This window comes from Sorex araneus, chromosome 7, assembly GCF_027595985.1.
Source record: "Sorex araneus isolate mSorAra2 chromosome 7, mSorAra2.pri, whole genome shotgun sequence".
Classification (NCBI taxonomy): Eukaryota; Metazoa; Chordata; class Mammalia; order Eulipotyphla; family Soricidae; genus Sorex; species Sorex araneus.
Genome location: NC_073308.1, coordinates 68,912,758 through 68,928,819, shown reverse-complemented (window position 1 = coordinate 68,928,819; position 16,062 = coordinate 68,912,758). Strand labels below are relative to the sequence as shown.

General features: G+C 58.1%; 1 protein-coding gene across 2 annotated transcripts in view; it reads right to left on the bottom strand.

Annotated features, from left to right (window-relative positions):
* Window positions 1-10,139, bottom strand: part of MAML3 (mastermind like transcriptional coactivator 3) — a 252,893-nt gene extending 242,754 nt beyond the window's left edge. For both annotated transcript variants that reach the window (XM_004606267.3, XM_055144476.1), the window contains exon 1: window positions 8,823-10,139. In XM_004606267.3, coding sequence (XP_004606324.2) covers window positions 8,823-9,281 — 459 coding nt within the window. In that variant the 5' untranslated portion in view covers window positions 9,282-10,139. The remainder of the gene's footprint in view (window positions 1-8,822) is intronic.
* Window positions 10,140-16,062: the final 5,923 nt, after the last annotated feature.

Genomic DNA, 16,062 nt, shown 5'->3' with positions numbered 1-16,062 from the left:
CTCTGGGGTTTGCAGCCCCGCGGCCATGCTCAGGGGAGCACCTCTGGCCCCTGACGGGCTTCTTTTAACCAACTTGCTGTTCACCGCATTCCCGGCGTACAAAGAACCCAAATCCGGGCAGCACAGCAGGTAGGGCGTTTGCCTCGCACGCGGCCAACCCGGGTTCGAATCCCAGCATCCCATATGGTCCTATGAGCACCGCCAGGGGTAATTCCTGAGTGCAGAGCCAGGAGTAACCCCTGTGCATCACCAGGTGTGACCCAAAAAGCAAAAAAACAAAAAAATTAAAAAAAAAAACCAAGAAAGGCTCGTGCATGCCCAGATCTGCGGGAAAGGGCTCCCGGGAACAAGGTTAAGTTAGCCCAAGGGAGCCCCACTCTGGCAGGGGATTCCTTCGCTAAATCTAGAACACGCCGAGTGGCGGCCCCTCCTGTGGCAATGCTCGCCCCCACGCAGCGGACACTCTGAATGCTGGGGAAGCTTCCAGAAGGCGCCGAGGCTCCACGCACTCTCACTTGGGTTCAGGGCTGAAAAATGAAGCCACAGAATCACGTACAATAACGCTCCCCTTCCTGTGGAGAGAAGCAAGCGTGATGATGTCCAAGCTCTAAACGCCTGTGGGAGCTGTCAGAAGAAGGGAGAGAATGTTCTAGACCACCACGGGGACGTAGGAGAAGGGGAAAAGCAGGAGGGAGGCCGAGACGTGACTTCCCAATCCTTCCATGAGGCAACGTGGCACACAAGCATCTCAACTTCCTGCCCCGCGCAGAGATCCCTTTTCTCGATGGAGATGGAGATAAAGAGCCACGTCATTTCAAGCCGGTATTCGTCTCTGTTACCGCTGGAGATCGGGTCAGCCACGTTCCAGCGACACGCGTGAACAGGCAGAACTTGCAGCCGCCGGCCCAGTTCCTCTTCTCGCCAGCTTTACCTTTCACACTGTTTTTTTCTTGGAACAGGCAGCCGAGGCTGGCTCCCAGGAACGCCAACGACCGAGCCCGGCTCTGTGCCCTCAAGGCCAGGCCCGCAGGCGCTCACCCTTCCTTCAGGGAAGCGCCTTCACAGGCAGCAGGAGGCAACCTGGCTCTTGTCTCCATCAGACGGAGCACTGTAGGGTCACCCCACTCCCTGCTCCAGCCCCTCCCCCTCTCTGTTTTACATACTGAAAGAGCCGGTGGTGACAACTGATCTGAGATCTGAGGCACCAGGTGTCACCCCAGGGACCCCATCCTTGCTGCAGCTCATCAATCCTCACCCAGTCTCCCCCCTACCCAGGTGACCTTCTTCTACCAAGAGCGAGACGCAAGTTGCTCAGGAGAGCAGGGAGCGCTGCAGAGAGCACGGGCTTAGGTGCTCGACTCGCTGCACATGCACCCAGCCCGGTGCCAGGCTCAGCACCACATCTGGGCCCCCGAGCACCCACCAGGAACGACCTGAGCATGAGGGAAGCCCTGAGCACTGTCCAGTGTGGTCCAATCTCCCCCCCCCCCACGCTCCCCCTCCACCCAACAAGAGAGAAAGCAACACCAGTGATTGCCACAGTCTGCAGGAAGGGACAAGCCTTTAGAGCCCTGAGGGTTTCCCCAACTCACTGTTTATTAGTGATTACCAGGAACAAGTGGGACGAGCCCCCCCAACCACTGCATGTGCTGCGGGTCACGGTGAAACCCGCCTCACCGCAGCCGGCTAAGATGTGAACTCCGCTCACCCAGGTGCTCCATGCATGCCCGGGAGCACGTTCATGGCCCCATCCTCGGCCTGGCCTGGTGCAGCATGAAATCGCTTAACCTGGTCTGCCCCGGGGTGTGGGACCCCGAGGGAGTGACGGGAAAGACCTCTGCGGCCCGGGGCCCAACTGCATTTGGGGCTCGCGGGCACAGGATGGCACTCAATGGGGCAGGCACCAGCGTGAACGTGCTCCAAGGGCCTCCTCCCTGGCTCCCCTCCTCCACCTCCGACGGTGCTTTCTATCTTCTGCCGTGTTTGATTTTGTTTGGGCTTGGGGGCCACCTCCAGGAGTGCTCAGCAGGCCCCAGGCAGTGCTGAACCCCCGGACCATCTCTCCGACCCTCTTTCCTTTCGCGCTTTAAAAGCTGTGGGTCAAGGAGCCGGAGCAATAGAACGGCGGGTAGGGCCTTTGCCGTGCATGGGGCTGATGTGAGCCCACCTCAGCGTCTCCTCTGCTCTCCGAGCACCCCCAGGAGTGACTCCTGCGTGCAGAAGCAGGCGCAAGCCCTGAGCATCGCTCAGCCCCCTGGGGAGCCCCAGGTGGAAAGCAGGGTGCTCTCTGGAGCAGGCATGCAGTCGCTGGAGATGGGGGGAGGCTCAGGACAGCCCCACCTTCCACCACGAGGCAACAAGAGCCGCTGCACTCTTACAGCCCCCTGCGAAACAGCCCCCCCAAACTGCCAGGGGGGTGTGGGAGAGGGAGGACAGCAGAGAACCCCAGAGCCAAGGGCCCTGTAGTCCATCCAAATGGCCGGCACCCTCATTTAAGAGTACAAGCAAAAGGCTGTAGGTTATGGAAAAATTCTAGAAGGTGATGGGAAAGGCTGGTGAGGGAAAGGCTCTAGGAGGTGGTGGAAAGGGCTCTAGGAGGCGATGGGAAAGGCTCAAGGAGGCGACGGGAAGGCTCTAGGAGGTGATTTCCTCCTTTCCAGAAACAAACAGCCCTGCCATTAGCTGTGGAAAATAAATATCCTGGTCCCAGTGAGCTGCGCAGAACCCGGAATAGACTGCTAAAAGCATCCAGCCAGCCGGTCACTGCCTGCAGCCTAGGGCACACCCCCGCGACGGCGCTCCCCCCGAGGGGCTTTCGATGGGCTCTCAGCCCTGAGTACTCCGAGCACGGAGCAAGCAATCAGGGGGAAAGGAGCCGCAGCTGCGAGGATGCAGAGCAAATGGTCTCAATTCTGATCAGATGGAATCTTGGTGTGGGGGGAGGGGGCCTCCCCACTCTCAGTTCTGATTCAGGTGGAATCCTGGGAGCCCAGCCCCCACTCGCTGGCCAAGCCTTCGAAAGCAGCCCCACGTAGAGGGGGCTTCTCTGGACCCAGATGGGCGGGGAGGGGCGAGTCCTCTCTCCGGAGCCTTCCAGAGCGGGGCTTGGCCTGGCCACTCAGGAGTGCCCCCAGCCCCGCCCCGGAGCTCAGGCTAGATGAGAAAGGACGCCCCAGTCGCTGTTTCCTTTTCCTTCTGCTGCGAGTCAGGAAGGGAAGATGAGGAGCGGGTGGGCTCCTCCTGGACCCCACAGGTGGGGCGGCCCGTGGCCTTGGGGTGTGTAACTGTGCTTAAGGCTCGCTGCTGCAGGTCTTGGCGAATGTTTTGTTTTTTTTCCTGGACCCCCCCCCCCCCCTTGAATAGCATGCACAGCTTGTCTTACAACCGCCAGTGAGGCAAAGGGGTCATTTCTCTTTCCGTGGGTGCAGACGTGGCTTGAGCAAAGCTCGGCGTCTTCCCCACGTGGAGCTGCTTAGCTCAGGCCCACAGCCCCTGAGCCACTTAACAGACGGGCTCTCACAGGGAGCCTCAGAAAATAGACTCAGGGGTGCTCCTTCTCCAACCCGCCCCACGGAACCCTGCGGGCTCCGAGCATTTATTACACAGGGCGCTCTCCACCGTCGGACTATTTTTATCCAGCTTCCGCCCCGAGTTCTTGAAGCCTTTTTAGATTTAAACCAAAGGCAATTTAGGTTCAGGAGAATTAATTGGTTCTTGGCCATCACTGATTTTCCAAAAGCCACATTTCCAAGTCACAAATAGGAATAATGCGTTGGGGGAAGTTTTCCGAGAAGCATGCTGGATTTCTAAAGAAAATTTCACCTGGTGGTGGGGGCATGGGGGCCTAATAACTTTGAAGCAGTTGCCTATAAGTCAGCTTTTTTTTGGTGGGGATCAACATCAAATTAGTCTGAAACAGCAGAAAGGAGCATCGTGTCACTTGAAATGTCACACAGGAACGGTCCAACTCTACAGAAGTCACTGCTGATTACAAACACAAAATCTTGGTATCCCCTTAAACCTCTCCAGAAGGCTAAAGCTCTTTCCAGAATCTCTTGTCAAAGCTTCACGTGCAAGACGTGATAGAGCTTTGTACCTTCCAGGTACCAATTCTGTTGATTGAATGGATGAAAGGTAAACAGCCTCTTCTTGATCACTTGTGCTAATGGAAAGTAAATGATTCGCAAAATCAGATCCGTAATTAATCCAAAATGGCATCTTATCCAATTGTTTCATTAGTTATGGGGAAGCAACGAAATTAAATTTCTTCTCTTCTTACTGCCTCTCCCTCTTGGGTGAAAGTGCTAAGGATCCATGCAAAGACCAAAATGTAAGCAGGAAGGGGAGGAGGAAGGGGAGACAAAACAGACACCAGGAAGACCCCCAAAACCCCAGCATCGGGCTCTGAATAATAGGGTGAGACAAGCAAAGCACACTTGAGAGAGAAGACATACACAGTATGGAAATCTTCAGAGTTTCTTACCTATTCCTCCTAATAAAATTTGAGCATCTGATTTCAAAGATCTGTTAGATGGTAATGTGGAAAATGTGGCAGGATTTAGCTATTCTAATCTCCAGAATAAAGCAGACAACTATTAAGAAACACGGGGCAATCATCACAAATAATGATGCATAAAGGACATTGAGAGAAAACACAGGTGCCTCAAATGTGTCCAAGTACTCCACAGGGGGGAAAAATGGCAGAGAGGGGGAGAGAGAGAGAGAGAGAGAGAGAGAGAGAGAGAGAGAGAGAGAGAGAGAGAGAGACTTATCGTCTCTCAAGGCACCTCCTTAACAAGAGTTGACTATTGGCCTGAGAAAGGTACTTAGCAAATACCTGTAATTCTAATGTTTAAAACCCACATTATACAGAAAAATGTACCAGCACAGTTCACTTTTCTCAAATCGAGCCACAAGAAACAAGACAAAGATTCTCGAGCTTGCCCTTTATGATTCTGAGACAGGATAAAAAGTATTAAATATACTACCTGCCAGAGATCTCAGCTTTCCCAGGGAAGGAACTCAGGAAGAAGATAATTTTGTAGACTATGATTAATGGTTAACTAACAGTCTATCTCCTTTTCTGACCTCTGGTTTTCTGATCCAATTTTAAAGAAAATGTACCAGGCACCAGACAATATGAGTATCATAATTAAATAAAATGGGTACTCCCCCCGCCCCCCCCCCACACAAACTGTACTAGAAAATGAAAGGGACTCAGGAAGGATAGACAACTGAGATTTCAAAAAGTTGTTCACACACATTGGACACATGTAATGTGGCTGCGGCAATCTCTTCCAGGACCAGCTGGTCCACCATGCTGAGCTGACCGGAGTGTGGAAATGGCCTGAGATCACGGGCTTGTCCCCAACCTTTGAGACAGAGAGACCATCACTGACCTTCGTGAAGATTTAAAAAAAAATGGGAAATCAGATTCTACTATAAGCAGGTGCAGCCCTGAACATTTCCTAACCCTCATCCATGCCCCGGTGAGAACATTCCAGAAGGGCTGGGCAGCCTTTTCAGGGGACTGGGGAATGAATCCTTTTATCATTAAATAAACCCGAAGTGCTGAACTCCTCAGAACAGACTCACCGGAGGTAGTCAGTAAATCACCCACCCTCTGAAGGTCATGATGGTGGCAAGGGCGGGAGAACAGGGCCCTTGGCCGGGTTTGGTGGGGCTCCCCAGCTCCCCAAGGCTGAGGCCAGCAGAGAGAGGGGAGGGGGCGCTCCCTCTCTCCCGGTGTGCCCCAGGGCCAGACCTTTAAACTTGCCTGTCAATGGGCATTTACCTTCCGTTTCTAACCAAGACTTCAGTTTCAAGCCCAGAGAATGAATAATGTCCCCGTCCCTTACCACAAGTAATTATAACTATTTTAGGAAAGATGCCTTTTCGGCGGCCTCTAATAAGAGAAACCAAGAGTTCTGGCAACAGCTCGAGGGGTGAGGGGCGCGGGGTAAGGCAGGGGGCGGGGTGTCATCTGACCGCGGTCCTGGACCAGTGATTCCCAGGAGTAAGGGCGCTTCAAACCCCCCAACCCGGGCCTCCCCCCAGCCGCCGAGCCCAGGAGATTTCTCCCTCTTCCCCACTCTGCCCTAAAGCTTTTTTTTTTGTTTGTTTGTTTCTTTTCACTTTCTTCCTTTTGTGTGTGTGGCTGTTTTTGCCGCCCACGCTGCTAAGGGTGCACGATAAGAAAACAAATCCACTCTTTTGATTAGGCTCATTACACTTCGTCAGCCAAGCCCAGCAGAAGAACTAATCAATATTTAGTACCTGGGACCTACTGCCCCGAGAACGAAAACAATAGCAGTAAAACAGCAAAGAATCCGATTCCTTTTTTTTTTTTTAAATCATGGCCGTGGTGATGGTGACGGTTTGGCTCTGGGTGGACACTGCCTTCCTCTAAGGCTGTCCGAATAGCCTGGCCTGAGAACCCCTGACGCCCCCCCCCCCGCCCCCCGCCCCGCCCCCCACCAGCACCATCCTACCGCTAAATCAAGAAAAGGAAGATCAACATTTTCTTTGCCACCTCCACTTTCGAGATGATTATCTCCCACCTAGCCTAAGTTTCCCTGGGGTGGGGGCGGGGGGCTGTGCGAATTCTGAGACGCATTCTTTGAAAAGCAGAAACTAACTTGCGAGGATGCTGTTGATTTTGGTGGGGCTGATCTTTTTTTTTTTTTCTTCTCCTTTCCTCTTTCCTTTTGTGGCACACAGAACTTGCACGCCGCCCTTCAGAGGCCGGGGCTGTTTGTTTTCCCGGCTACAGCTCCCAGCCCTGGCCGGAGGTGCAGTGAAATGCGGCTGCAAAGGGAGGGCAGGGTTCTGAAAACCGCCCTGTCCCTCTCAGCAGGCCAATCGGCGGGCTGCGCTGCGGCCACGAAATTGATTTCCAGAATGCTCTTTTGCAAGCGCTTTCTCCCCCAGGTCCATCTGTTAACTTGCTGAACTGGGCTCCACTCTGAACGCTGCAGCCGTGGAGTCGGGGCTGCCTCCTCCTCTCCCTAAGTGCAGCTCTGCACGCTCGGGCTCTCGCGGGGACCCCGGGCCATAAACGCCCGGGGGGGGGGACGGGGAGCACCGCGCGCCCCCCCATCCGGGAAGGCCCCCTCGGGAGAACCTAGCCCAAACACCCAAACTTTCTGGCCGGGAACTCCCCGCGCTGCAGGGCGCCCTGCCGCCGCCCGCGATCCCCGGCGCCCGGGCTTTTGTTCCAGCCGCGCCCCGGCAAGTGCCAAGCCGAGGGGGCTGGGGCCGAGCGCTCGCGGCGCGCGCCCCCCGAAGCTGCCCACGCGCGGGGGGCCTGGGGGCGGGGGGCCGGGGGACGTGCGGGCGCGGAGCAACGGGGCGAGGGGCGTGCGGGGCGGCGCGCACCACGCACAGCCCCGAGCCTGCCCCGCGGCGAGGCGCCCCCAGCAGCCGGGGCCCGGGCCGGGGGCGGGGGCGCCTCCCGCAGCCCCCGCGCGGCCTCGGCCTTCCTGTTTGCGAGCCGCACCTCCCCGCCCGCCGGCGGACAAAGCGCCCCCCGCCCCCGGCGGCCGCGACCCCCCGAGGGAGGGCCCGGAGGCGCGCGGGGAGCGGGCGGGGGAGGGGCGGCAGGGGGCGCGGCCGCGGCCCAAGATAAACAAATTGTTCCCCTTCACGTGCGGGGGGCGGCCGCCGCGGGCCCGCCCCTCCCCCGCCGGCTCTTTGTCCCCGCGCGCCCGGCCCCCCGCGCCCCCCGAGGCCCGCGCGGGGGCCCCCCCCCGCAGCCGGCCGCCGTGGGGGAGGGGGAGACCCCGCGCCCCGGCTTCCGGCTCCCCCGCCGCCGAGGAAAGCCGAAGAACCGGAGCGAGGAGATAAGAGAAAGGATTGGGGCCGCGGGCCGGGGGGCGGGAGCGGCCGCGGCCCCGCCAGCCGCCGCGCCATTGGCTGCGCGGCGCGCCCGGCCCCGCCCACCGGCCATTTAAGCCCGGGCCAGCCCGCGCCTCCCGTCCACTCCCACCCCTGCGGGCGGAGCAGCCCCGCGCCCCGATCTGGCGGGGGGCGGGCTGGGGTCTGGGGGGCGCCGCGGGGCCCGCGGCTGGCAGCAGGGGGTGGCTCTCCGGCCAGGTGGCGTGGCGGGGCACACGCGGCGCCCGCCCCAGCGCCGCTGCCCCCCCCCCCCCCCGGCAGCTCCCGGCCTTCTCCCCCTCGACCCTGCCCGCCGCTCCACCTGCCGGGCCCACCGCGGGCACCCCGCTCCACACACGCGCGCGCACACGCCCCCGCGCCCCGATCTGCGCGCGCTCCCGCGCGACCGGCCTCGCTCGCTTCTCACCCACTTCAAAGTTCATTCACAAAACTCTCAGACTTTCCCAGGCGCGGGGAGGCGCGGGCCCCGCCGGGTGCCCGCCCCCCAGCTGCGGCGGCGGCCGTTCCCCCCACTTCCTCCAGCCCCCGGCCGAGGTGCGGAGACGGGGGGCGAGGGGGCGCGCCGGGCTCGCTCGCCCGCTCCCCCGCGGGTCTCTAAACCGGCGCAGGTGGGGGAAAAACTTTTTGCAGCGCCTCACTACTCCGACGCCCCGCCGGCTCCCCCCGCCCCGCGCAGTCGTGACTGGCTCCCCCCTCCTCGCCCCCTCGTCCCCAAATCTGACAACCCTGACAGATGAACAGGTAGCGGCGACGGCAGCTCTGCCCGCAGAAAAGTTGACGCGAACCCCGGGGCTGCAGCCCGCCTCCCCCGCCGTGCCAATCAGGCCCCCCTCGGCTCTCCCCGGGGCCGCGCGCCACGCGCCCCCCGCCCCGCCCGCCCCCCGAACACCGCGCGCGCCCCAGGCCCGCTGCCAGGGCGCCCTCACCATGATCAGCGTGTGGTTCCTCTGCTCGGCCGAGGCCGCCTCCGCATCTTGCTGGGCTTTGCTGGGCGGCTGCTGCTGCTGCTGCTTGCCGCTGCCGGCGCCCGCTTTCTTGGCCCTCTGCTCCAGGGTCCGCTGGTAGAGGCTCACGGTGTCCCGGCGCTCCAGCTCCAGCTGCTCCACCTGAGCCTGCTGGTACCTGTTCTCGCAGTTGACGTGGTGCCGCCGGCAGCCCTCGATGCGCTGGCGGAGCCGCTCCACCACCGTGCTGTGCTTGGGGACGGCCACCGAGCCGCTGCCGGGGCCCCCGGCGCCGCAGCCGGCCGCGGGGTGATTGCTACTCGGAGCCGCGGGAGTACTATTGGGAGTATTATTCACACCGATCCCGGCCCCGCCGAGGCTACTGCTGATGCAAATACTACTGCCATTCGCGGCGGCCGCGGGGGCTGAGAAATCCCCCATCCTGCTCCCCGGGCACACTATTTTGGAAGAACTTTTTTTATCCACAGCCCCCCCCCTATCAGCCTCCTCCTTGGGTCCAAGGATTAAAATAGTTTAAGTGGAACGCGGGGGAGACGCAAGCACATGGATGGAAACAGCGATCCCGACCGGGCGAAAAAAAAAGGGGGGGGGGAGATTTTTGGGGTGGTTTTTGTTGTTGTTTCCTTAAAAACACACACACACACACTGTAAAGCTCAAGGGGTGGGGGGAAGGGGGTGTTATCCGAATACCATCAGACACCTATCAACAAAAAGAATCGGAAACAGCCAGCAGCAAACCGGGTCGCAACTCCGGGCGAGATCCGCTCCTCGCCTGCCTTCTCTTTTTTTATAATCCATTATTTTCTAATAAATTCCAGGAGATTTCCGGTGGTTGGCCAGCGCTTTTTCCTCCCCACGTCCCGAAAAACACACCCCATGGACACACACGAGCTCATGCCTCCAGCGCGGAGACGCGCGGCAGCCGCTCAACTCCACGCCGCCGCGGGCCCCGGCCGGCTCGGCTAGTGCATTTTCCTTCCACCAAAAAGTTTGGGTGTTTATGCCGCCCCGTGTTCTCAAAGTACTTTGGCGGCTCGGTTGCATGTCACAGGAACCTCGAGAGCGAGCGCGTCGTCGGGCGGGGGGCGCGGAAACACAGGGACAGTCCGAGGCGACTGCAAAAGTCGATCGCTGGGGTCCCCGGGCCGCCGCCGCGCCGCGAGCCGCCGCGATCGCCCGGCCCGGCCGCCGCTGCCGCCGCCGCTCCTGCCACCATCACAATGATCAACTGCTCGGCGCCGCCGCCTCCTGCTCCTCCACCTCCTCCTCCTCCTCCATGCCAGCGGAGTGATATCAGGACGCGCGAGCTCAGTAAACACGGCCGCGGCGGCGGCGGCGGCGGCCCCGAGACCGGCCCGGGGACGCGGCGCAAAACCCGGCCCGGACTCGGCGCCCGCGGGAGCGGCGGGGCCCGCCCCGCGCCCGCCCTGCCCGCCCCTCCACGCCCCCGACCTCGCCGCGGCTCCCGGGGCGGCCCTGCTGCCCGCGAGGGGCCGCGGCCGCCTCCGGAGGGGGGTGCGCGGGGGGAGGGCAGGGGATCTCGGGAATGCATCAACTTTTGACCTGTGTGTGCGTACGTGCGTGCGTGCGTGCGTGTGTGTGTGTATGTGTGTGTGTGTGTGTCTGCGTGTGGAAGGCAGGGCGCGCGCGCGCGCGAGTGTGTGTGTGTCTGCGTGCTGCAGGCGCGCGCCCCGGGCCGCGGGGACGCGCCCGGCTGGATTTCCTTCTTCCCAGCGAGGTAGCGAGCCCAAGTTGTTGTCATACATTTATGCATTCTGTTGCAGAGCTGTGCATGACCAGGCAGAAACATTGAAGCTTCACAGCGGTTGCCTGCCAGCCCGAGTCCCCGTGGAAGGGGAAAAGGCAAATGAGCGACTTGTTTTTGAAATCCAGGTCGTGAGTCCTCGCAGGTAATTGACCCTGCCTGGCTGGATGTGCCTTCAAAACTTCAGGCTGGTCTTCACACACATGTGCTGGATTCCGAGCAAAAAAAAGAAATAGGTGCGCGCGGCAGACCGCCCGCCTCGGGATACTGTTCGGATTTTGCTGTACTGTACATAATGATGGTTGTTATTGAGGCAATTATTATTGTACTCCTCCTTGGGAAAAATAAAATGAAATAAAGCAAGTAGGGACTCCAAGGAGGTGAGACTCACAGTACATTTTAACAGACTGTTTTGAACACTAGGTGCTAATGACAGCAGTAATTAAGGGTCCTTCGCAAATCAAGTGGAAAGATTGCAGATTTCACGAACTGGAACTATAGGGGAAAGCCCAGCATTTCACAGTTTGTCAAGACCAAAACAAAAACAAACAAGAATAACAGCTTTACTCCATCCCTCCTTGCAGTTCTTTCTGTTTCGATGGGTCCACAGTGAGTAAGATTAAAATGTGCTAGTGACCACGAGAAGCACTCTAAACTTTCCGTCTTATTTCCAGATACTGAGTTAAAAAAAATAACAACAATTGAGGGTTCACTATAATTGTCTTGACCTAATCTATTGCAGATACCCCTATTGAAGTACAGAGAAACTCTGCCTTTCTGGGATCAGTAGTGAGCTGTTAAGAATAATGCACTTTCTATTATCTCAATAAATCTTAGAGAATTAGTTTTTAGAGTAAAAATACACCCCAGTTTTCTAAAATAGCCAGGAATAAAAGAACTTTGGATCTCATGCATTAGTCATGAGATGTGATTTAAACTATCTTCATTCCTTGGCATTGCAGATTAGCATAGGATGCTATTTCTAACCTCATAATGTCAGCAATAAGAAGCTATATTTTTCTTCAATTAATCAGGTCTATATGGTGAACTATCTCCTTCAATCCACTGGATTACACGGTAAAGCAGGCAGTGAGGATCTGATCAACGCAGGAGCAGCCAGCGAGGCCCGACCGGGGAGAGAGGATCTGGCATGGAAGTGGAGGGACTTTTTGCAGAAGGCCATTTAGTGATCACACAACCACCGGAATCATAACTGCCCCTCCTTCAAGCCAGTGAGAACATTACCCAGAATTAGTCCTTTGGCAAAAATTCCGTTCAGTTTCCAAAAAACACAGAGACAATTCTAAGAAACTAGGAGAGAGAGAGACACCCTGATGTGGCCTTTGTCGTTCTGTACATATTCACCAAATACTATCTCTGTGAACTCAGGAAACACATGGCCTCTGCAGAAGGAAGCAATGACTGCGGCGGCTGCCTCCCCTCCCCTCCCTTCCGCCCCCAGCTCCCCCCTACACCGCCCCCCAAGAGTGCAGTGGACTTCCAGGCAAGCTGGAGGGGCTTGAATAGGAGTCTTCAGTCTAAGGCTGCATTCTAAACCTTGCTTCTTCCTGGGCCTCGAACTTTAATTTCTCTTGGAGAGTTTGTTATCTGCAACAGTGTGAATGGCCATGGCAGAAACATGCATTCCCCCCTCATGAAGGGGAGCCTGCCAATACCCAGGACTGAGCACCCACCCTCGGGGGAACCAGCCCGGGGAACGCTTGTAGCTTTATCCCTCCTGCCCGCTCAGCCTCCCAGTGACAAATGGCAACAAGGGCCACCATGTTTGGGTGCGGAGGTGGGCAAGGGGAGCACTCCGTTGGTGGGGTACCTATGCCTCTTCAGGATGGTAGAGAGGCAGCCTCAGTGCCACATCAGAAAAGGGAGGGGTGGGGCTGAATGGTGTGTCCCCGGGATGGGGTACATGGGGGGGTGAATCTGCAGAAGTACGTGTGTCTGGGAGTCGGAGCAATAAACAGTAGAGCGGGGAGGGTGCTTGCCTCGCAGGCGGCTGACCCAGGTTTAGTCCTCGGCATACCATGTGTCCCCCGAGCACCACCAGGAGTAATTCCCGAGTGCAGAGGCAGGAGTAGCCCCTGGGCATCCCCGGGGGGGATGACAACAGGCTGTAGCAGAGGATGCGCTCCCCTGGGGGCGGGGCGCTGGGTGCATCCCCTGGCAGGGGAGGAGTAAGTGTGCCAACAGGCTACAGCAGAGGATGTTCCGGATCAATGGGGAAGCCTGCGGAGGGCAGGGAGAGGAGCTGCCACAGACCCAGCCACCGAGGGATTCCCGAGTGCAGAGGCAGGAGTAACCCCCGAGCATCCCCCGAACAAAACAGAGCAACACAAAACCAACCAAAATGGGGCGCACCTGTGTCCACCACTCACTGGTTCCGACTAGGGGTGGGAAACCTCGTCCTGAGAGCACTCGAGGCTCGAGTTTCCTGCGCAGGGGCTTCCCCTCCTGGGCCCGCTGCACCCCGTGTGCCACACGTGGCAGGCCGTGCCCGAGGTTTCGGCAAGCTGGGGCGGAGCTGATGTCCGTGCATCTCTGCAGGGATTGCTCGCGTGGCGGCCACCGTGAGGAGCCTCAGACAAAGCGTGTTCCCCCTGGTTTAACCCAACAGCACCAACCCGGGGAGTTCCGGCCACGCCAGGGGTGAGGCAGAACCAGGAGGCAGATAGAGTCCCCTAAGTCCGTGCCAGCTCCGGGACCCTCGGGCCCTTCTCTGCCCCTGGCTGGGTTCCCTGAGTTCTGACGGGACGGGGAAGATGAGGCAGGGGCAGCCGGAGCCACAGAGCCCAAAGGGGTGGAGGGACCAGCATTGTCTGCGCTAGGACCTCAAGCGTGTTAGATTAAGCCCTCTCTTTGTGTAAGAAAGCCTGCTTACTCGGGAGAAAGGTCAGCCTTTTTTCGCCAAAAATCTTAATTACATAACGTCTTTAGAAAGCTCGAGTTTCATTCCTCCTTGCAGCCCGTGTTCTGTCTAGTCTCACTGACCGGCCCCTGGAGCTCTGTTATGATCTCCTTCTGCCGAGGAACCAAACGTACCAAGGCCCCTCACCCCCACGGAGAGCTGGTCCCCGCAAGGACCTGGGGACCTTCTTCTTCCTCACTTTTTTATTGGGAGCGATTCCCTGAGTGTCAGACTGTCGGGAAAGCCAAGGGGACTGTGACACTCTGTGGTGTCTTTTCTCATCTGAGTCTTTTTCACTCTCTCCAGTGGCTCTGGGGGGAGGGAATAGTAGTGATTCTGGACCAACGGGGCCAGTGGCCAGAGGAGAGGGCTGGGAGGACGCATTACTGTTTAGGCCCTGAGATTTGGGGAAATCCCTGGGCCACCCCAGCAGAGCTGGGGACCTCCAGGACTGCACCCCACCAGGCTCGTGGACCCATGTGGCACTCGAAACTGAATGTGGGTTGGGAGTGTGCTATGGGTGCGCCCTAACCACTATGCTATCTCCCACTGCCCCTGAGTCGTGTCTTTTAACTTGTATGGAAACGTTTCCGACAGCTTGGGAGGAAGCTTAGCCCAAGTCTGCGGGGCACATCACAAGGCGTTCTCTGTCACATTCCTTTGGCACTTGGCGGGGAATAGGGACGGAGTAGGGACGGAGAACACGGCCTCCTCCCACCGGAGACGGTCACGGCCTCTGAATGCAGGGAAATACTTAGCCAACCTCCCATTGATTCGTGGTTTCCCATAAGCTAGGTAACTAGCTCTAGAAACAGTATTTTCTAGATACTGTAACCAGTAATGAATGCTGGAGGCCCCACTTCCCTGCTGTAAACTTCGGCTCACATAGGCCAGAGGGGGAAAGGGCGATGGTCTAGAAAACTTCAGTCGCTCCAAGTTCTTTTAATTTATTTATTTAATTTTGGTTTTGAGCCACACCCCGCCACCCGGTGATGCTCAGGGGGCCATACGGGATGGAGGGCTCAAACCCTGGTCAGCTGCATGCAAGGCCAATGCTGTACGACCTGCCATACTATTGCACTGGCCCCTCCACATTCTACTATCTATTCCGGTTTGGCTGGGGAAGAAACTACAGCCGAGAAAGCTCAGGAATATTCCAGAAAGCTCAAGAACATTCCAGGACACCCAACTGACAGTGGCAGGGTCCAACTCTCACCATCAAACTCCAGAGCGCACCCCTCCCCAAAGGGAACGTGTGACTTCGCGGTAGCTTACTAAAGAAACCCCAGCCGGTGTCAAGTGTGTGATTCCATGAAACCCAACCAGCAACGAAGCCCCTGGCTAGCACTGCTCAGAAACTGCAGTCGGGCAAGGACACAGCCTGGGGTCGTGATTCTAGAAGACCCTCTGGGTCAGGCCTCCACCTGCCTGTCAGCTCCCTGCTTGGCATAATTGGGATCTCGTCCCTGGGCACGTCCACGTGTCCTAACCCTGCACCTGACACCACCAGGGCCCAGCCACTACCAAGTGCCGTACCTGCCATCAGCTCTTGAGTTAGCCCAGCTCTAGCTCGGACGGGTGGGGCACGGCTCTCCAGAGTGGTCTCCACGGGCCGGGCCGGTAGGGAAGGAACCCTCCATGTTGCCATGCTGGGGAAACTGTAAGAAAACTGTAGTGAAGGGCCAGAGAGATAGTAGGGCAGGTGTGTGCAGGCGATGCAAATTAGATCCCTCACACCCCATAGGGTCCCCAAGACCACCAGGAATGATCCCTGAGCAGACGGATGTGGCACCAAAACCAAACCAAAGGAAAAAGGAAGGAAGGAAGGAAGGAAGGAAGGGAGGGAGGGAGGGAGGGAGGGAGGGAGGGAGGGAGGGAGGGAGGGAGGGAGGGAGGGAGGGAGGGAGGGAGGGAAGGAAGGAAAGAAGGAAGGGAGGGAGGGAGGGGGGAGGGAGGGAAGGAAGGAGGGAAGGAGGGAAGGAGGAAAGGAAGGAAGGAAGGAAGGAAGGAAGGAAGGAAGGAAGGAAGGAAGGAAGGAAGGAAGGAAGGAAGGAAGGAAGGAAGGGAGGGAGGGAGGGAGGAAGGGAAGGAGGGTGGAAGGAGGGAAGGAAGGAAGGAAGGAAGGAAGGAAGGAAGGAAGGAAGGAAGGAAGGAAGGAAGGAAGGAAGGAAGGAAGGAAGGAAGGAAGGAAGGAAGGAAGGAATTCTAGTGAAATGTGACTTCTGCTGAGACTGAGAGTTCCTTGGAGAGGGAGGAGGGCTGCCACCCCCATTCCTCCCCTCCCTATCCACCTGGAGGGGCTACCTTTATTGTTCATTCCTGCCGAGGACTCCCCCCCTTGCCCACTGTACCCCCATGGGAATTGGAGTTCACCCAAATGTGCCTTTAACTTGAACTCAGCTTTGGCTCTCTGTCCAGTTGCTTTTGGTTCTGTTTGTTTTCGCTTTTAGGCTCATCCTGGAGCTGCTCAGGGGCTGCCCAGGCCGCTCCGGTGGAGCTCGGAGAACCATGTGGTG